This window comes from Salmo trutta, chromosome 40 (genome assembly GCF_901001165.1).
Source record: "Salmo trutta chromosome 40, fSalTru1.1, whole genome shotgun sequence".
Classification (NCBI taxonomy): Eukaryota; Metazoa; Chordata; class Actinopteri; order Salmoniformes; family Salmonidae; genus Salmo; species Salmo trutta.
This window is the reverse complement of record NC_042996.1, coordinates 15,281,850-15,298,611: the sequence shown is the minus strand read 5'-3', so window position 1 is coordinate 15,298,611 and position 16,762 is coordinate 15,281,850. Positions and strand designations below refer to the sequence as shown.

The 16,762-nt window shown below is 46.0% G+C and overlaps 1 protein-coding gene across 10 annotated transcripts in view; it reads right to left on the bottom strand.

Annotated features, from left to right (window-relative positions):
* The window catches only part of LOC115180558 (filamin-C), an 88,302-nt gene that overhangs the window by 28,443 nt on the left and 43,097 nt on the right, over positions 1–16,762 (bottom strand). For 4 of the 10 annotated variants that reach the window (XM_029742732.1, XM_029742733.1, XM_029742734.1 and 1 more), the window contains exons 5-21: positions 13,036–13,154; positions 12,796–12,873; positions 10,940–11,102; positions 10,449–10,649; positions 9,904–10,026; positions 8,044–8,181; positions 7,703–7,829; positions 7,197–7,333; positions 6,388–6,581; positions 5,996–6,253; positions 5,445–5,568; positions 5,053–5,213; positions 4,869–4,959; positions 4,479–4,648; positions 3,987–4,104; positions 3,215–3,477; positions 1,330–1,927 (exon numbers count right to left, since the gene is read on the bottom strand). In XM_029742732.1, coding sequence (XP_029598592.1) covers positions 1,330–1,927; positions 3,215–3,477; positions 3,987–4,104; positions 4,479–4,648; positions 4,869–4,959; positions 5,053–5,213; positions 5,445–5,568; positions 5,996–6,253; positions 6,388–6,581; positions 7,197–7,333; positions 7,703–7,829; positions 8,044–8,181; positions 9,904–10,026; positions 10,449–10,649; positions 10,940–11,102; positions 12,796–12,873; positions 13,036–13,154 — 3,063 coding nt within the window. The other 6 variants (XM_029742736.1, XM_029742737.1, XM_029742742.1 and 3 more) reach the window with 3 other exon arrangements.

Sequence of the window (16,762 nt, the reverse complement as noted above, 5' to 3'; positions counted from 1 at the left end):
TGATTCGACCTGAGGGACAGCCAGTGAGAAGTACAGTGTGATTATTCGACCTGAGGGACAGCCAGTGAGAAGTACAGTGTGATTATTCGACCTGAGGGACAGCCAGTGAGAAGTACAGTGTGATTATTCAACCTGAGGGACAGCCAGTGAGAAGTACAGTGTGATTATTCGACCTGAGGGACAGCCAGTGAGAAGTACAGTGTGATTATTCGACCTGAGGGACAGCCAGTGAGAAGTACAGTGTGATTATTCGACCTGAGGGACAGCCAGTGAGAAGTACAGTGTGATTATTCGACCTGAGGGACAGCCAGTGAGAAGTATAGTGTGATTATTCGACCTGAGGGACAGCCAGTGAGAAGTACAGTGTGATTATTCGACCTGAGGGACAGCCAGTGAGAAGTATAGTGTGATTATTTGATCTGAGGGACAGCCAGTGAGAAGTACAGTGTGATGGTTCATATTAACCTATTCTTAATTATTATTTGTTGTAATTGCTGCTAATATGAGTATCACTATCATTATCATGAGCTTTCTTTCCTGAGCTTTCTTATATCTCCTAGATATGGGACAGACACTTCAAAACCTTATTGCTTGACTGTCTGTTTTGCCATTTATGAATGTGTTATTCAAGGCATTTCTATGCGCTATAGTAAAAGCCAAATTAAATATTTTATCAAATACTTTTTTTATATATATTTTTTATACCTAAAGGGGTCAAATCATTTTAAATAAATAACTAAATGATTCATAGTATGACCATCTTAAACCAATTCCATATGTTAGCTTTGAACCCGCCCCTAACGGCTTAGACTTCTAATTACAGGCTAATATATTGCTGTCTTTGACCATCGTCGCTATGTTTACTTTGACAATGTAAGTGTTTACTTTCCATGTAAATAAAGTATACTGAATTTAATTGAAAGAGAGCGAGAAAGTGAGAGAGAGAGCGAGAGAGCGAGAGAGCGAGAGAGAGCGAGAGAGAGAGAGAGAGAGAGAGAGAGAGAGAGAGAGAGAGAGAGAGAGAGAGTGAGAGAGAGAGAGAGAGAGAGAGAGAGAGAGAGAGAGAGAGCGAGAGAGAGAGAGAGAGAGAGAGAGAGAGAGAGAGAGAGAGAGAGTTTAAGTCCTAAACCTTGTTTGACTCACTCAGAAGCTATTCAGCTGAAATCCTATTTGAATTCTGTGTCAGATATGTGCAACGAAGCCTAAGTTCTGAAAAGCCCCATCTAGATTCAGCGAAAAACAATCAAAGTGAAAAGCCTATTATCCGTCATCGTCATGATGACGATGACGATGATGACGATGATTATCTACATTTGTGAATGGTCTTACCTCTGGGTTCCACTCCTGGTCCGTACACCTTCACCCCGCTGGTATCCACGGCTGGGTCCACCTGCACACGGGCGGGGAACTTGGGCACGGCGTGCCCCCCGTATTTAATGGTGATAGTATACATGCCATGGAACTGTGGGATGTACGTGATAGAATAGGTCCCATCACTGTTGTTCTGAACACGCACTTCCACCTTTGACCCCGAATCGGAAATAATCTCAATGGTCAGCTCGGCCTCCCCAGCCTTGGAGCAGTCCACTATGAACGACCCTGCCTCGTTGACCTTCCCTCTCTCCAGGCCTGGCCCACTGGCCGTGACCTTACTGGGGTCAAACACGGACTGTACCATGGCCTTGAAGGGGGAGCCGGGGATGTGCTGCTCGGCAAAAAGGATGTTGATGGCGTATTCGCCGGGCTCTGTGGGCAGGTAGGAGACAGAGCAGGAGCCGTCGCCGTTGTCCTGGCACTCGATCTTGGCCTCGCATGGCCCCTCCACGGTCAGGCCCAGCCCGCCGGTGCCCGCACCCTTAGTGTCAATGGCGAATGGGGCCGGCTTGCCCACCATGCCCCCCTGGAGGCCTGGGCCATAGGCACGCACCTGAGAGACAGCAGGGGGGAGAAACCATTAGACTAATGATTAGATCTAAAATGGGTGCTCTATGTTACAAATAAAATGGAGCATGCAATATTAAGCTCTATTGGAATTTCAGTAATAGAGCCATCAAAAGTGAAGAAGTAACAGGAGTCTCATCTGACTAATGGTTGAAAGATGACTACTTCTAACCAACATGAAAAATGCATATGTCTATGACCACAATAACTATTTCAGTTCCTTCTCTGCATGACCGGCGTCTTCTAAACCCTTCCAGTAATGCTTTCCGAGAGTGATGGTGTATGAGGGGGGGGTGGACATCTCCTGAAGGGTTCCGGTGTGCTATGGACCAACAGCCCCAGTCCCACATGGGACAGCAGTGACCTCACCGCCTGACTCATCTAACTGTGACCAAAGGGAATCAGTCACACACACACTATCTCTCGCTGTCACTTTCACACACACACCCACACACACACACACACACACACACACACACACACACACACACACACACACACACACACACACACACACACACACACACACACACACACACACGTATACGCACGCATACTCGCTCTCTCTTTCTCTTTCTCACACACAAACACACATCTCCTGACATTGGTTAATGATTGGTACTCTCTGGATGAGTCAACAGCCCCCAGGTGATCAGAGTGATACATATGTTTCATTATCACACTTCTACTGCTCCTGGACCTGTCTGTGTGAGAAAGGGAGATGAAAAAAAGGGACAGAGAGAGGGGGGAGGAGATACTCACTGCTAGGGACACCCTGGGTTTTGAGTTAGACCCTCTCTGACAGTTGTTAAATGGAAACTGAATGCAATGATGTGTGTCATCAGAGAGGAAGCCTACTTCAGTCATGTACTAATGGAAGTTCCTCCCTATAGCTCTCCACGGGACCATCCGGACTGCTACCCTACAGGCCCTAAAGAGACTGATACAGTACATGCAGACTGGACCAAGGCCAGGTCCTTCTTACCATCTAACCCCATGTAGACTGGACCCATCACTCTATAGAGCAGCACACAGTGTTGTGAAATGTCTGAACATTCCTTCCAGCATAGCTCAAAGTGTAAAACCCACTAGCTTTATCCACTCAATCTTTTGGTGATCTGTATTCTACAGTGCTTCCTGTACAGAACACAGGTTGTGTGTGTGTGTGTGTGTGTGTGTGTGTGTGTGTGTGTGTGTGTGTGTGTGTGTGTGTGTGTGTGTGTGTGTGTGTGTGTGTGTGTGTGTGTGTGTGTTCGTCTCAGGTGTATCCTACCTTTGAGGGGTCAGGGGGCATCACCCCCTCCACAGTGAAGGGGCTCCCAGGCACAGGGTTCCCATCATAGCTGATGTCCACTTTGTAGGGTCCCTCCTCAGGGGGAATGTACTTCACAGTGTGCACTTCATTGGCCGTGTCAGACTCCAGCTTGCAGGGGATTGGCCGACGAGAGGGCGAGGTGATTTTCACATCCAACTTGCCCTGGCCACCGGCGCCGTGCATGCTCACTGTGAACTCCTGATCCTTCCCAACGTCGACCTCTGTAGGTCACACACACACACACACACACACACACACACACACACACACACACACACACACACACACACACACACACACACACACACACACACACACACACACACACAGGGTATCAGGCCGGGCTATAGCCTACATTCCTGTTTGGCACCAAAGTAAAAACAATAGATTTTAGTTAACAAACTGGAATGATTAGATACCTAGGGGATCATAATTATTTTCTAAGCCATCTTACAAAACAAATACTAGACTGTCCTTGATGCATCAGCCAAATAATTCCTTGGCAGTATTGAATATCACGAGGGAGGGACTGTTGATTTTATATATTTCTTCTTAAAGGAAGTAACTGTCAGAAGAATGCCAACGTATTATCTATGGCTGTGTGTTCTGGGGAAGACAAGTGTGTTGGAGGTCATGAGGTCAAACTCTTCCATGTGATGAACAGTGGTTATTTCAGTTTCTTAGTAACATGACAGTACGTGTGTGTGTGTGGGGGGGGGGGGCTACTCACTGTTGTTCAACCCCTGAACTTTGACCTTGTTGAGGTCAAGGGGCGGGGCCACAGTGATGTTGAAGGGGCTCTTGGGAATGGGGTCACCGCCGTGGCAGATTGAGATAGACATGTTACCCTGAGAGAGGGAGAGACAGAGAGAGAGAGGGAGAAAGGGTGAGAGGGGGAGAAAGAGGGAGAGGGAGAGATGGGGAAGCGAGAGAGAGAGATATGAGAGAGGGAGAGAGAGGGCGATATGGTGGGGAAAGAGGGAGGGAGAGAGAGAAAGAGGATATGGGAGATGGAGAGAGAGAAAAGATGAATGAGTTGTTATATTATGACATATGGACATACTGAACATATGTGCATTGCAGTGTAGTGCACGGTGTAGGAGTAGCCATGGTTACATACCTGTTGCACTGCAGTGTAGTGCACGGTGTAGGAGTAGTCATGGTTACACACCTGTTGCACTGCAGTGTAGCGCACGGTGTAAGAGTAGTCATGGTTACATACCTGTTGCACTGCAGTGTAGCGCACGGTGTAGGAATAGTCATGGTTGTCAATGATCTCAAAGTCTCGGACGGCGTCCCCTTTGGCTGCTCCGGTGAAGTGCACTTCAGGCTTGGCCTTGCCCGCTCCCTTGGTGTAGATGGTGAAGTGGGTGGGCTTACCTACCTCCACACCTAGACGTTGTCACACAGAGAAACATTCATGATCAATACAACTGATCTATTAATCAGCTGCATTAACAGTCATTAGCATAGAATTAAATAAAACACCAGAATTGGACATTGATATCCATTGTTTTGTATCTCTAAAGTCATTATTAGCATCATAGTTGTATGTGATTTTGCTCTATTGGCCATGTCGGCGGCTTGTTGTCATGGTTACTAGAAGTCTCACCTGTCTTGTTGAGTCCGGGTCCCTCCGCCCTCACCTTGTTAGCGTCATGGGAGGGGTCCACCTTGATCCTGAAAGGGCTGATGGGTATTTCCTGTGTCAAGGGTCAAAGTGGGAAGGTCATTGTTATTGTTTGGTTACATAATAATAAAGCTAAAAATGGCGGCGTAGTTTCTCTTTCTCTCACGTGGTCAGCGAACAGCACCATGATGGTGTAGCGTCCGGGGCCGGGGGGCATGTACTTCACTGTGAACGTGTCGTTGTCATTCTTGATGATGTCAAAGTCGATGTCAGCCTCTGCTGGACCGACCACGCCGGGTGCACACTTGATGCCGATACTGACATCCCCTGAGGAATAGGAATGGGAGTGAAGGGGTCCAGGATTAGGGAAGTCAGGAAGGGGGTACAAATTGGAGTGGAAAAAGGCAAGTAAGATTGTTTAACATTGAGAAGGCAGATGGCAAGAAAATACTCATCAGTGAACCCACTCAACAACACCCATTCAGGTTGCAAACTGTCGGCTACAACGTTGAGTAGTGAAGACCCTTCTATGTGTTGTATTTCTCTGTTGCATCTCACCTTGTCCTGCCTCGCTGCAGTCCACAGTGAAGTAGGTGGGCTCGTTGGCCTTCAGACCTGACTTCTCCACACCTGGACCATACACCTTCACATTCTCTGGGTGGCTGCCCTCTCCGATGGTCACCTGAGACACACACACACGCACACGCACGCACACCCGCACACGCACACACACACACAAACACACACAGCAATGAACATACATTACTAGTACTATAACATTGTAGAAAGCTGTATACTATCTTTGCAAATGCACTGAATTTGCTATAGAATGCTGTAAGTGACATACTGCATGTATGTACTGTATGTGTATCTAACACAGGGCTCTTCAACCCTGTTCCTGGAGAGTTACCGTCCTGTAGGATTTCGCTCCAACCCTAATCTAGCGCACCTGATTATAATAATTAGCTGGTTGATAAGCTGAATCAGGTTATTTACAACTGGGGTTGGAATGAAAACCTACAGGAGGGTATCTCTCCAGGAACAGGGTTGGAGAGCCCTGATCGAACAGGTATTTGTCTACATTCTGTTAGACGGGTGGCCATTCTTACCCTGAAGGGACTGTTGGGGACGTTGACCTCTCCCCAGGTGATAATGATGGTGTGTTTGATGGGCTTGGTGGGAATGTAGACACAGAGGAAGGTGCTGTCTCCGTTCTCTGTGATCTGGATGTCGATGGGGAAGCCCTCTGCATCCTGGGCGTATATCTTCAGCTGGCCCCTGCCGGCTCCACTTGCATCAATGGTGAACTCTGCTGGTTTGTTGACAATGCAGCCAATCGGTTCCAGACCTGGGCCATAGCTCTTCACCTGCAAGGAGAAGGCATTCATAATGCTGTTATGTCATCCTTATGTAGCCTTTATGTCATTATTACGTCACTATTACAGTATGGTTCTACAGGCTGGCAAGCTGGTGGGGTAAATGTGAAGGGGTGAGGTCTAACCTTTTCAGGGAACACGTCATTGGCTGTGAGGAGGATGTGGGCCATAAAGGGGCTGTCCTTGATGTCCTCGTCGTCACAGATGACGTGAACAGCGTAGTCGCCAGGCTCCGTGGGCCAGTAACGTACGTCACATGACCCGTCTCCCTTATCATCACACTCTATCTTAGCCTGCGACGGGCCCTCGATGGAGAAACCTGGGGATGAACAGAGACAGGGAGAGAGATATAGGTACACATTATATAGAGGTGAGTAGAGATATAAGCTCACACACACACAGAAACGCACACAGATACACTGGCAACAAAGAGACAAACAAGCATAGATGGCAACAGACTAAGAAATATTGGAAGGTTGATTTTGTTGTCGCTTGTGATGGAGGTAGAAGACAGAGAAAGAAGAGGAAGTTCATCCTAATTCGTATAATAACTGTGATGAGGTGAATCATCAGGGGTCATGACCTTTTCCTCAGCTGGCAGGTCAGACTGATCATGTGACAGGAACAGGAAGCCCTCAGGTCTTGCGCTGGTTTCCGTGACAAGTGACCCCAAAATGTGGGCTTTAATCTCTCCAATTCTCCAACTAATAACAATTACAGACAGCCTCCAGTGTGTGTGTGTGTGCGTGTGTGTGTGTGTGTGTGTGTGTGTGTGTGTGTGTGTGTGTGTGTGTGTGTGTGTGTGTGTGTGTGTGTGTGTGTGTCTGGAAATGGAATCTGTGTAAATTGCCTGACAGTCATGCCAGAATTTCAATGGAAAACAGTCCAATAGAATAATCCTGTGTCTTTCTCTTCCAACGGTCGTCAGACTTACCCAGAGTTCCCACCTCTGTGCCGATGGCCTCCACCACAAAGTCAGCTGACTTTCCCACCATGCCTGTCTCCAGGCCCGGCCCCCACGCCCTCACCTTCTGGGACCCCACGTCCTCACTCACCACCACCTCAAACGGGCTGCAGGAAACACACACACATGTTAATGCAGTACATAGACACACATACAGTCAGGGGTGGTCTAGTCAAATAGAAATCCTCTATAGCCCCACTGACTGTAATGTCAGTCAAATTCACGTAGTTGATGTTGGGCAGCAGTGATATTTCCAGTTACACCCCCCCTCCCCCCAACCATTAAACCCCTAAGGAATGCAGGAATTGTACGCTTCATAACATGACTCATTACAGGTCATTTCGGCTCCTTTACGTTATTTCAACATCTGTCCTTCCAGGACACCCTTGGAAAGCCCTTAATGGTTCAGACCACTGCCATTATAGCTTTCATGTGGTTGTGCCCACAGCAGAATAGGGGGGAGGATAGGGTTTCACCTGCGTGGGATGGTCTGTCCGCCCCAGGTGATGGTGATGGTGTATTTGCCAGTCATGATGGGGTAGTAGTCGCACTCATACACCCCGTCTCCCGCGTCACGCACCTTCACAGGCTCCTCTAGTCCCTCTGAGGGGGTCACAAACAGGTCACACAAGGGTCACACACAGCAGCTCAGAAGTCAAAGGCTAGCCAGAGCATACAGTAGCATTCCTATCACAACTAGACCATTGAAAACCATTACATTTCATGAAGAGTATAAATGCCCCTATGAAACCAGTAAATGAATGGGGTTGCAAGTCATAAACAATACGAAATACTACACTCATGTCCACACACTCACTTGGCCCCTTGACGGTGACCTTGAGCTCTCCGCTGCCGGCTCCCTTGGTGTACACCTTGAAGTCAGCCACCTCTTTCACCCTCACCCCCTTAGGCTGGAGACCTCTCCCTGAGGCCCGGCACATGTTGGGGTTGCTGGCTGTGGGACCACCGAGGAGTAATGCGGTTAGACAAGAAGATAACAGGATACACACTCACACACACAGGCTGAGGCAGAGGTTGGCTGTTAGTTAGTCGGTTGAATGGTGGTGCATGAAGCACAGTCTGCATGGGCTGCCAGGGAAGAAGCAACAGGAGAGATGGACAATGAACAGGAGTTATATACCTGCAGAACAGCTAGACAGAGAGCAAAGACGGGTTACTGTAAGACACTGGGCTTGAATGGATAAGATTGGCAGAATGAAAACAAAAAGACATGTTGAAATAATTTCTATGCGCTTGAATACAATGATGTTACATGGTGAGCCTCTAGTTAGATGGCAAAACATTCCAAAGACAAATAGCTAGCATGACTATGCTAACATCTTGAGTTATGATGCTGCAGGCTTTCAATTAGCTAATTACCATGACCGTGAAAATGCCTTGGCCAAAGAAAACATTACAGCAATGTTGTGTATTTAGGAAGAAATAACCAGCTAACTCTCCCAATTCATCATCATTTTACACCACTTCAGTTTAGAAATGACCAAAAGAAAAATAAGAAAAAATAACTTAAAATAACTGAATTAAAAGTGAAATAGTTGTATGGAAAACCTCTTGATAGAGAGGCTTATTAAAATAGGTTATGAAGACAAACAATGTTATTGTTTTGTTATGTTATGAAAAAGCTTTAAAAAATGTCAGGTTAAAATGAAGCTAAAAATGGAGGAGCATGTTCAGTGTTAGTCAGAAAATGTAAAGTTGTAAATGGCTGACTGAACACAGAGCGATTGCTTTGGTCTGGGAGGGGGATGAGGATGACAAGTAGACAGTGTAACTAGGTATGTAAGACTCACACACGTCTGGACGGTCACGCTGACGTTCGCTCCCGTCAAATGAAACAAAGGTCAAAAGTTAAGACAATCGATTGTCGTTTGACTTGAACAGGATTGTTTGTTTCTGGGTTATCAAAAAGTGAATTGGGAAACTATCATAAAGAAAATGTGTTATGGTACGCTATGATGCTGTTGTTTAGTTCAAATCAATTTTGGTTAATTAGTGGGTGTTGTTACTCATTAGTTCTGTTCTAAATCGTCAAGTCAATTTAACGTCACACATGGAAGAAATCAAATCACGTATTACAGGATATTAAGCCAAAGTGAGCTACAAACTGGATAAAAATGAATGTGTGTGGGATTATTTGATAACTTTTTTGATATGCAGTATTCAAAGATTATTGCAATAAGACAATGTTGGAAGACCAATTGCAATGTACTTCTATTTTTGAAGCAGGTGATGTACTGTAAGTGTGTGACCTCTGTGTGTTGAAGACCTGCCGAGCGTCTGTAAAGGTGACCGTCCAAAACCAGCCAACCACATGGATGGATGGTGCTGCCTCTATTGTTAAAATGAGGAGGAACTGCATTTCTTTCTCCCATTCACTCTCTTCCTTTTCTTTCATTCTTGCATTCTCTCTCTCTCATCATTTCATTTCTTCTTTCAGTTACACACTCACTCATTCCCTCTCGTTCTCTCTCTTTGGAAGCTGCCTGGGTTGAAGGGGGGATGAAGCCACAGAGGGCTAAGCGCCAGCACATGCCATCAAGCTGGGGACCCCTGGTGTGGTGCGTCAAGGGGTTGGGGGTATAGTTTTGAGTTTAGGGGGGACCAGGCTGGCGCAGGCAGGCTCCGGTCTCTCCTCCACGGGCAGGCCTGTACTAACTTGGTCGCCTGGGTTTGGGCGGTGTTGGGGGGGGCACTCTCTTGGCCTTGTCTGTGGGTGGGGTGCGTATGGACTGGGGCACTATCTGCACCGGAGAGCCAGGGGGCAGGGCGCTCGGTGGAGCTGCATGGAGGAATAACAACAACATGACACACACGTAGGAACAGGACAGGGTCATTCTGGAGAACCACCAGAACCCACAGCTTAGAACCCTGCCTCCCCAACACTCAGAACCCATCCTCTCACAAACCAAGAGTTCACCAACCCTAACCCAACAATTTTCAGAAGGACCCAAAAGACTTCAGACCATGTCGGTGGCCTGTCTGTTATAGAGATCAAATGTTTAGTAGTGAGGTCAGTCTAGACATTAAAACTCAATGTTACTCAGATTAGAAAGAGAGGGAGGGAGTCAGATAGTGGATTACTGTAAAAAAATCAGTACGATCAACAAAATCTGTATTTGTGTGTGTGTGTGTGTGTGTGTGTGTGTGTGTGTGTGTGTGTGTGTGTGTGTGTGTGTGTGTGTGTGTGTGTGTGTGTGTTACCCTCTGAGATGTGGACAGTGAAAGGGCTTCTGGGTATCTGCTGCCCAGCAAATGTCACGTAGACAACATGAGGCCCCTTCAGGATAGGGCAATAGGTGCAACGGAAAATACTGTCCCCCTTGTTTTCCAGAATGATCTCAACGGTGTCTCTTCTGCCCTGGGAGTCCACGATGATCACACCCACGTCTCCAGCACCGGCACCTGAGGACAAAAAGAGATGTGCTAACACCTTCTACTGTGTGTTCAGGGGACAGAAATGGACGTAACACTGGAGGACATTAGAGAGAACAAATACATACATGTACTTTGTCATCATGATTGAAGGAATACATATCAGCTAATATTGCAAAGCTAATGATCATTCTAAAAGATCCTTAGATTTACTTACAACCCTATTGACGAAACTAGGGGATTTCAATAGGAAAGGTAGATAGATGATCTACTTCCATACCATGAACATGGTCCTCCCCAGATGTGTATGTGTGTGTTACCTGCTGTGTAGATGTCGAAGTAGGTAGGCTTGTTAGCCACGTTGCCTACAGGCTCCAGTCCTGGTCCTCTGGCCTGCACCTTGTTGGGGTCTCCCATGGCCTTGGACACACTCACCACGAAGGGACTCCTGTCTATGTCCTGCCCAGCGAACAGCACCTTCACCTGGGGAGAGGAACATGGATAGACCCCTGTTAGACCGCTGGAGGAAATCCCATACTACTGAAGTTTATAAACTAAGATTTAAAATATTTTCATATATACACTGCTCAAAAAAATAAAGGGAACACTTAAACAACACATCCTAGATCTGAATGAAAGAAATAATCTTATTAAATACTTTTTTCTTTACATAGTACAACAAAATCACACAAAAATAATCAATGGAAATCCAATTTATCAACCCATGGAGGTCTGGATTTGGAGTCACACTCAAAATTAAAGTGGAAAACCACACTACAGGCTGATCCAACTTTGATGTAATGTCCTTAAAACAAGTCAAAATGAGGCTCAGTAGTGTGTGTGGCCTCCACGTGCCTGTATGACCTCCCTACAACGCCTGGGCATGCTCCTGATGAGGTGGCGGATGGTCTCCTGAGGGATCTCCTCCCAGACCTGGACTAAAGCATCCGCCAACTCCTGGACAGTCTGTGGTGCAACGTGGAGTTGGTGGATGGAGCGAGACATGATGTCCCAGATGTGCTCAATTGGATTCAGGTCTGGGGAACGGGCGGGCCAGTCCATAGCATCAATGCCTTCCTCTTGCAGGAACTGCTGACACACTCCAGCCACATGAGGTCTAGCATTGTCTTGCATTAGGAGGAACCCAGGGCCAACCACACCAGCATATGGTCTCACAAGGGGTCTGAGGATCTCATCTCGGTACCTAATGGCAGTCAGGCTACCTCTGGCGAGCACATGGAGGGCTGTGCGGCCCCCCAAAGAAATGCCACCCCACACCATGACTGACCCACCGCCAAACCGGTTATGCTGGAGGATGTTGCAGGCAGCAGAATGTTCTCCACGGCGTCTCCAGACTCTGTCACGTCTGTCATGTGCTCAGTGTGAACCTGCTTTCATCTGTGAAGAGCACAGGGCGCCAGTGGCGAATTTGCCAATCTTGGTGTTCTCTGGCAAATGCCAAACGGCCTGCACGGTGTTGGGCTGTAAGCACAACCCCCACCTGTGGACGTTGGGCCCTCATACCACCCTCATGGAGTCTGTTTCTGACCGTTTGAGCAGACACATGCACATTTGTGGCCTGCTGGAGGTCATTTTGCAGGGCTCTGGCAGTGCTCCTCCTGCTCCTCCTTGCACAAAGGCGGAGGTAGCGGTCCTGCTGCTGGGTTGTTGCCCTCCTACGGCATCCTCCACGTCTCCTGATGTACTGGCCTGTCCCCTGGTAGCGCCTCCATGCTCTGGACACTACGCTGACAGACACGGCAAACCTTCTTGCCACAGCTCGCATTGATGTGCCATCCTGGATGAGCTGCACTACCTGAGCCACTTGTGTGGGTTGTAGACTCCGTCTCATGCTACCACTAGAGTGAAAGCATCGCCAGCATTCAAAAGTGACCAAAACATCAGCCAGGAAGCATAGGAACTGAGAAGTGGTCTGTGGTCTCCACCTGCTGAACCACTCCTTTATTGGGGGTGTCTTGCTTATTGCCTATAATTTCCACCTGTTGTCTATTCCATTTGCACAACAGCATGTGAAATTTATTGTCAATCAGTGTTGCTTCCTAAGTGTACAGTTTGATTTCACAGAAGTGCGATTGACTTGGAGTTACATTGTGTTGTTTAAGTGTTCCCTTTATTTTTTTGAGCAGTATATATACGGGTACTGTAAGTGTGTTACCTTGTGAAGGCCCTCCACTTTGGGCAGATAGATGACAGAGTACGTCCTGTTCTTGTCATTGTTGGGGATCACTCTGGCCTGGAACAGAAAGAGAGGGGCAAGATGGGAGAAAGGAGAGAGATAGAAGCTGGATGTGAAGAACTGTGTGGGCAAATGAACAGCAAATGGGGCAAATGAACAGCAACTTTAGGATAGAGGAGTAAGGGATTGAGGAGTTAAGGGTTAATGTGAGTGCCCCACCTCCTCTGTGTGTCCCTCTGAGTCCTCCACGTAGACCAGCACCTCCCCTAGCCCTGCTTCCACTGTCTCCACGATGAACTCAGCCGGTTTCAGCACCATGTTACCTCTGGGATCAATACCTGACGGGGGAAAGGATGGAGATGTAAGAGCCCTCTGTCACTTATTCTGTGCTGACAGATGTAAACAGGATGAAACACCTTCCTTTTCAACAATAATTCTTGCACCTAATATACAATATATCTATACAGAATAAACCAGAAGGCCTTTGGGCGATTGAGCCTTTAGAAGATGTAGATTGTAAAGGAAGTCTGTTTTTTTACCAATGTTTTATTTGTTTTGTTATTTTTTATTGCAGGGGTGCAAGCACACCATGACAGTCGTGAAGCAGGCGGGACAAAACCTATTCCCCCTTAGGAGACTGAAAAGATTTGGAATGGGTCTTCAGATCCTCAAACGTTTCTACAGCTGCTTCATCGAGAGCATCCTGACTGGTTGCATCCCTGCCTGGTATGGCAACTGCTCTGCCTCCGACCGCAAGGCGCTACAGAGGGTAGTGCGTACGGCCCAATACATCACTGGGGCCAAGCTTCCTGCCATCCAGGACCTCTTTACCAAGCGGTGTCAGAGGAAGGCCCTAAAAATAGTCAAAGACTCCAGCCACCCAAGTCATAGACTGTTCTCGCTGCTACCACACGGCAAGCTGTACCGGAGCGCCAAGTCTAGGTCCAAGAGGCTTCTAAACAGCTTCTACCCCCAAGCAATAAGACTCCTGAATATCTAGTCAAATGGCTACCCAGACTATTCACATTGCCCCTCTCCTCCCCTCTCCACACCACTGCCACTCTCTGTTGTCAATTATGCATAGTCACTTTAATTAACTCAACCTACATGTACATACAGTTGAAGACGGAAGTTTACATACACTTAGGTTGGAGTCATTAAACTCGTTTTTCAACCGCTCCACAAATTTCTTGTTAACAAACTATAGTAGGACATCTACTTTGTGCATGACACAAGTCATTTTTCCAACAGATTATTTCACTTATAATTCACTGTATCACAATTCCAGTGGGTCAGAAGTTTACATGCATTAAGTTGACTGTGCCTTTCAACAGCTTGGAAAATTCCAGAAAATGATGTCATGGCTTTAGAAGCTTCTGATAGGCTAATTGACATAGTTTGAGTCAATTCGAGGTGTACCTGTGGATGTATTTCAAGGCCTACCTTCAAACTCAGTGCCTCTTTGCTTGACATCATGGGAAAATCAAAAGAAATCAGCCAAGACCTCAGAAAAAAATTGTAGACCTCCACAAGTCTGGTTCATCCTTGAGAGCAATTTCCAAATGCCTGAAGGTACCACGTTCATCTGTACAAACAATAGTACGCAAGTATAAACACCATGGGACCACGCAGCCGTCATACCGCTCAGGTAGGAGACGCGTTCAGTCTCGTAGAGATTAATGTACTTTGGTGCGAAAAGTGCAAATCAATCCCAGAACAACAGCAAAGGACCTTGTGAAGATGCTGGAGGAAACAGGTTCAAAAGTATTTTTATCCACAGTAAAAGGAGTGCTACATCGACATAACCTGAAAGGCCGCTCAGCAAGGAAGAAGCCACTGCTCCAAAACCGCCATAAAAAAAGCCAGACTATGGTTTGTAACCGCACATGGGGACAAAGATCGTACTTTTTGGAGAAATGTCCTCTGGTCTGATGAAACAAAAATAGAACTGTTTGGCCATAATGACCATTGTTATGTTTGGAGGAAAAAGTGGGAGGCTTGCAAGCCGAAGAACACCATCCCAACCGTGAAGCACAGGGGTGGCAGCATCATGTTGTGGGGGTGCTTTGCTGCAGGAGGGACTGGTGCACTTCACAAAATAGATGGCATCATGAGGAAAGAAAATGATGTGGATATATTGAAGCAACATCTCAAGACATCAGTCAGGAAGTTAAAGCTTGGTCGCAAATGGGTCTTCCAAATGGACAATGACCCCAAGCATACTTCCAAAATTGTGGCAAAATGGCTTAACGACAAGGTATTGGAGTGGCCATCACAAAGCCCTGACCTCAATCCTATAGAAAATTTGTGGGCAGAACTGAAAAAGCGTGTGCGGGCAAGGAGGCCTACAAACCTGACTCAGTTACACCAGCTCTATCAGGAGGAATGGGCCAAAATTCACCCAACTTACTGTGGGAAGCTTGTGGAAGGCTACCTGAAACGTTTAACCCAAGATAAACATTTTAAAGGCAATGCTACCAAATACTAATTGAGTGTATGTAAACTTCTGACCCACTGGGAATGTGATGAAAGAAATAAAAGCTGAAATAAATCATTCTCTCTACTATTATTCTGACATTTCACATTCTTAAAATAAAGTGGGGATCCTAACTGACCTAAAACAGGGATTTTTTACTGGGATTAAATGTCAGGAATTGTGAAAAACTGAGTTTAAATGTATTTGGCTAAAGTGTATGTAAACTTCCGACTTCAACTGTACTATCTCAACTATTATTTTTTTACTACTCCTCTTTAATTACTTGTTACTTTTATCTCTTATTCTAATCCATATTTTTTTAAACTTCTCTGTCAGTTAGGGACTCGTAAGTCCCTAATACCTGTTGTATTCAGCATTTCACGGTAAGGTCTACACCTGTTGTATTCGGCGCATGTGACTAATACAATTTGATTTGATTTCATTGACCATTTCAAATTATACGTTTATAAAACATATACCCGTAGGCTGCCACTCAAAAGAAGGGAAAAAAATGTAAGAAATACATACAGAGTTTAAGTAATAATACATTCCGTATCAACAGGGTAAGAAAAGAAAAACAAGAGGGCTTCTACCCCCAACCTCCCATTCCATTCCCCCAACCCCACCCAGCCAACATGTCTCAATTCAACCCCGGGTCCTTAGTGTACAACAGAAAGTAGTGCACTATGTTTTCTGTCAATATACCTGGTAAAATAATTGTTAATAAACAAGTTTAAGGGGGGCCCTATAAAATCATTCCCAAATGATGTTTTATATTTTTCCAGATTGTTTTCTCAGTTAAATTTTTCCTTGTTTCACTCTCAAAATTGCAAATGTTCATAGAGAAACAACGAAATTGGATGTTCTGAGTCCATATCTATGGTTAAATTACATCAGAAGACCATTTGTTTTGGTCTGGAACAAAAAGTAAAAGTGAGCGTAATTCCCCTTTAATTGTGCATCTGGCCCTTTAATTGTGCATCTGGCCCTTTAATTGTGCATCTGGCCCTTTAATTGTGCATTTAGCGAGTGAGGAATGTGCCGTCTAATGTGCCGGTCTAGCGATGGTTCTGTACTGCTGCTGCTCATTTCGTGGCAAAGTTATTGTTATTATTGTTTTTGTATTCTTTTGGGGGTGTATCAGCTGTAATATTGCAAATAGATTGTGGCTTCTATCAATGTAATTGTGTGCATCATTTACAATTCCCCATATAGAATTTTTATAATTTTCATGGAAAAGTTTGAAAATAACAAATAATAGATACAAATTATATAGTAAATTGAGAAGGCTTTGGGGAAAGTATTTCTGTCAACCCACAAGACGGTTATCACATCAACTGGCCACACACGGAGAGATAGACACGAACATGCTCACCACACAGACAGACAGGGGCAATATTGCTGGAAATGAATTGGCAGATAGTGGTAGGTTTGGCTTTTTAAGCCAATAGTGGCTAACCAGCGGTGGGA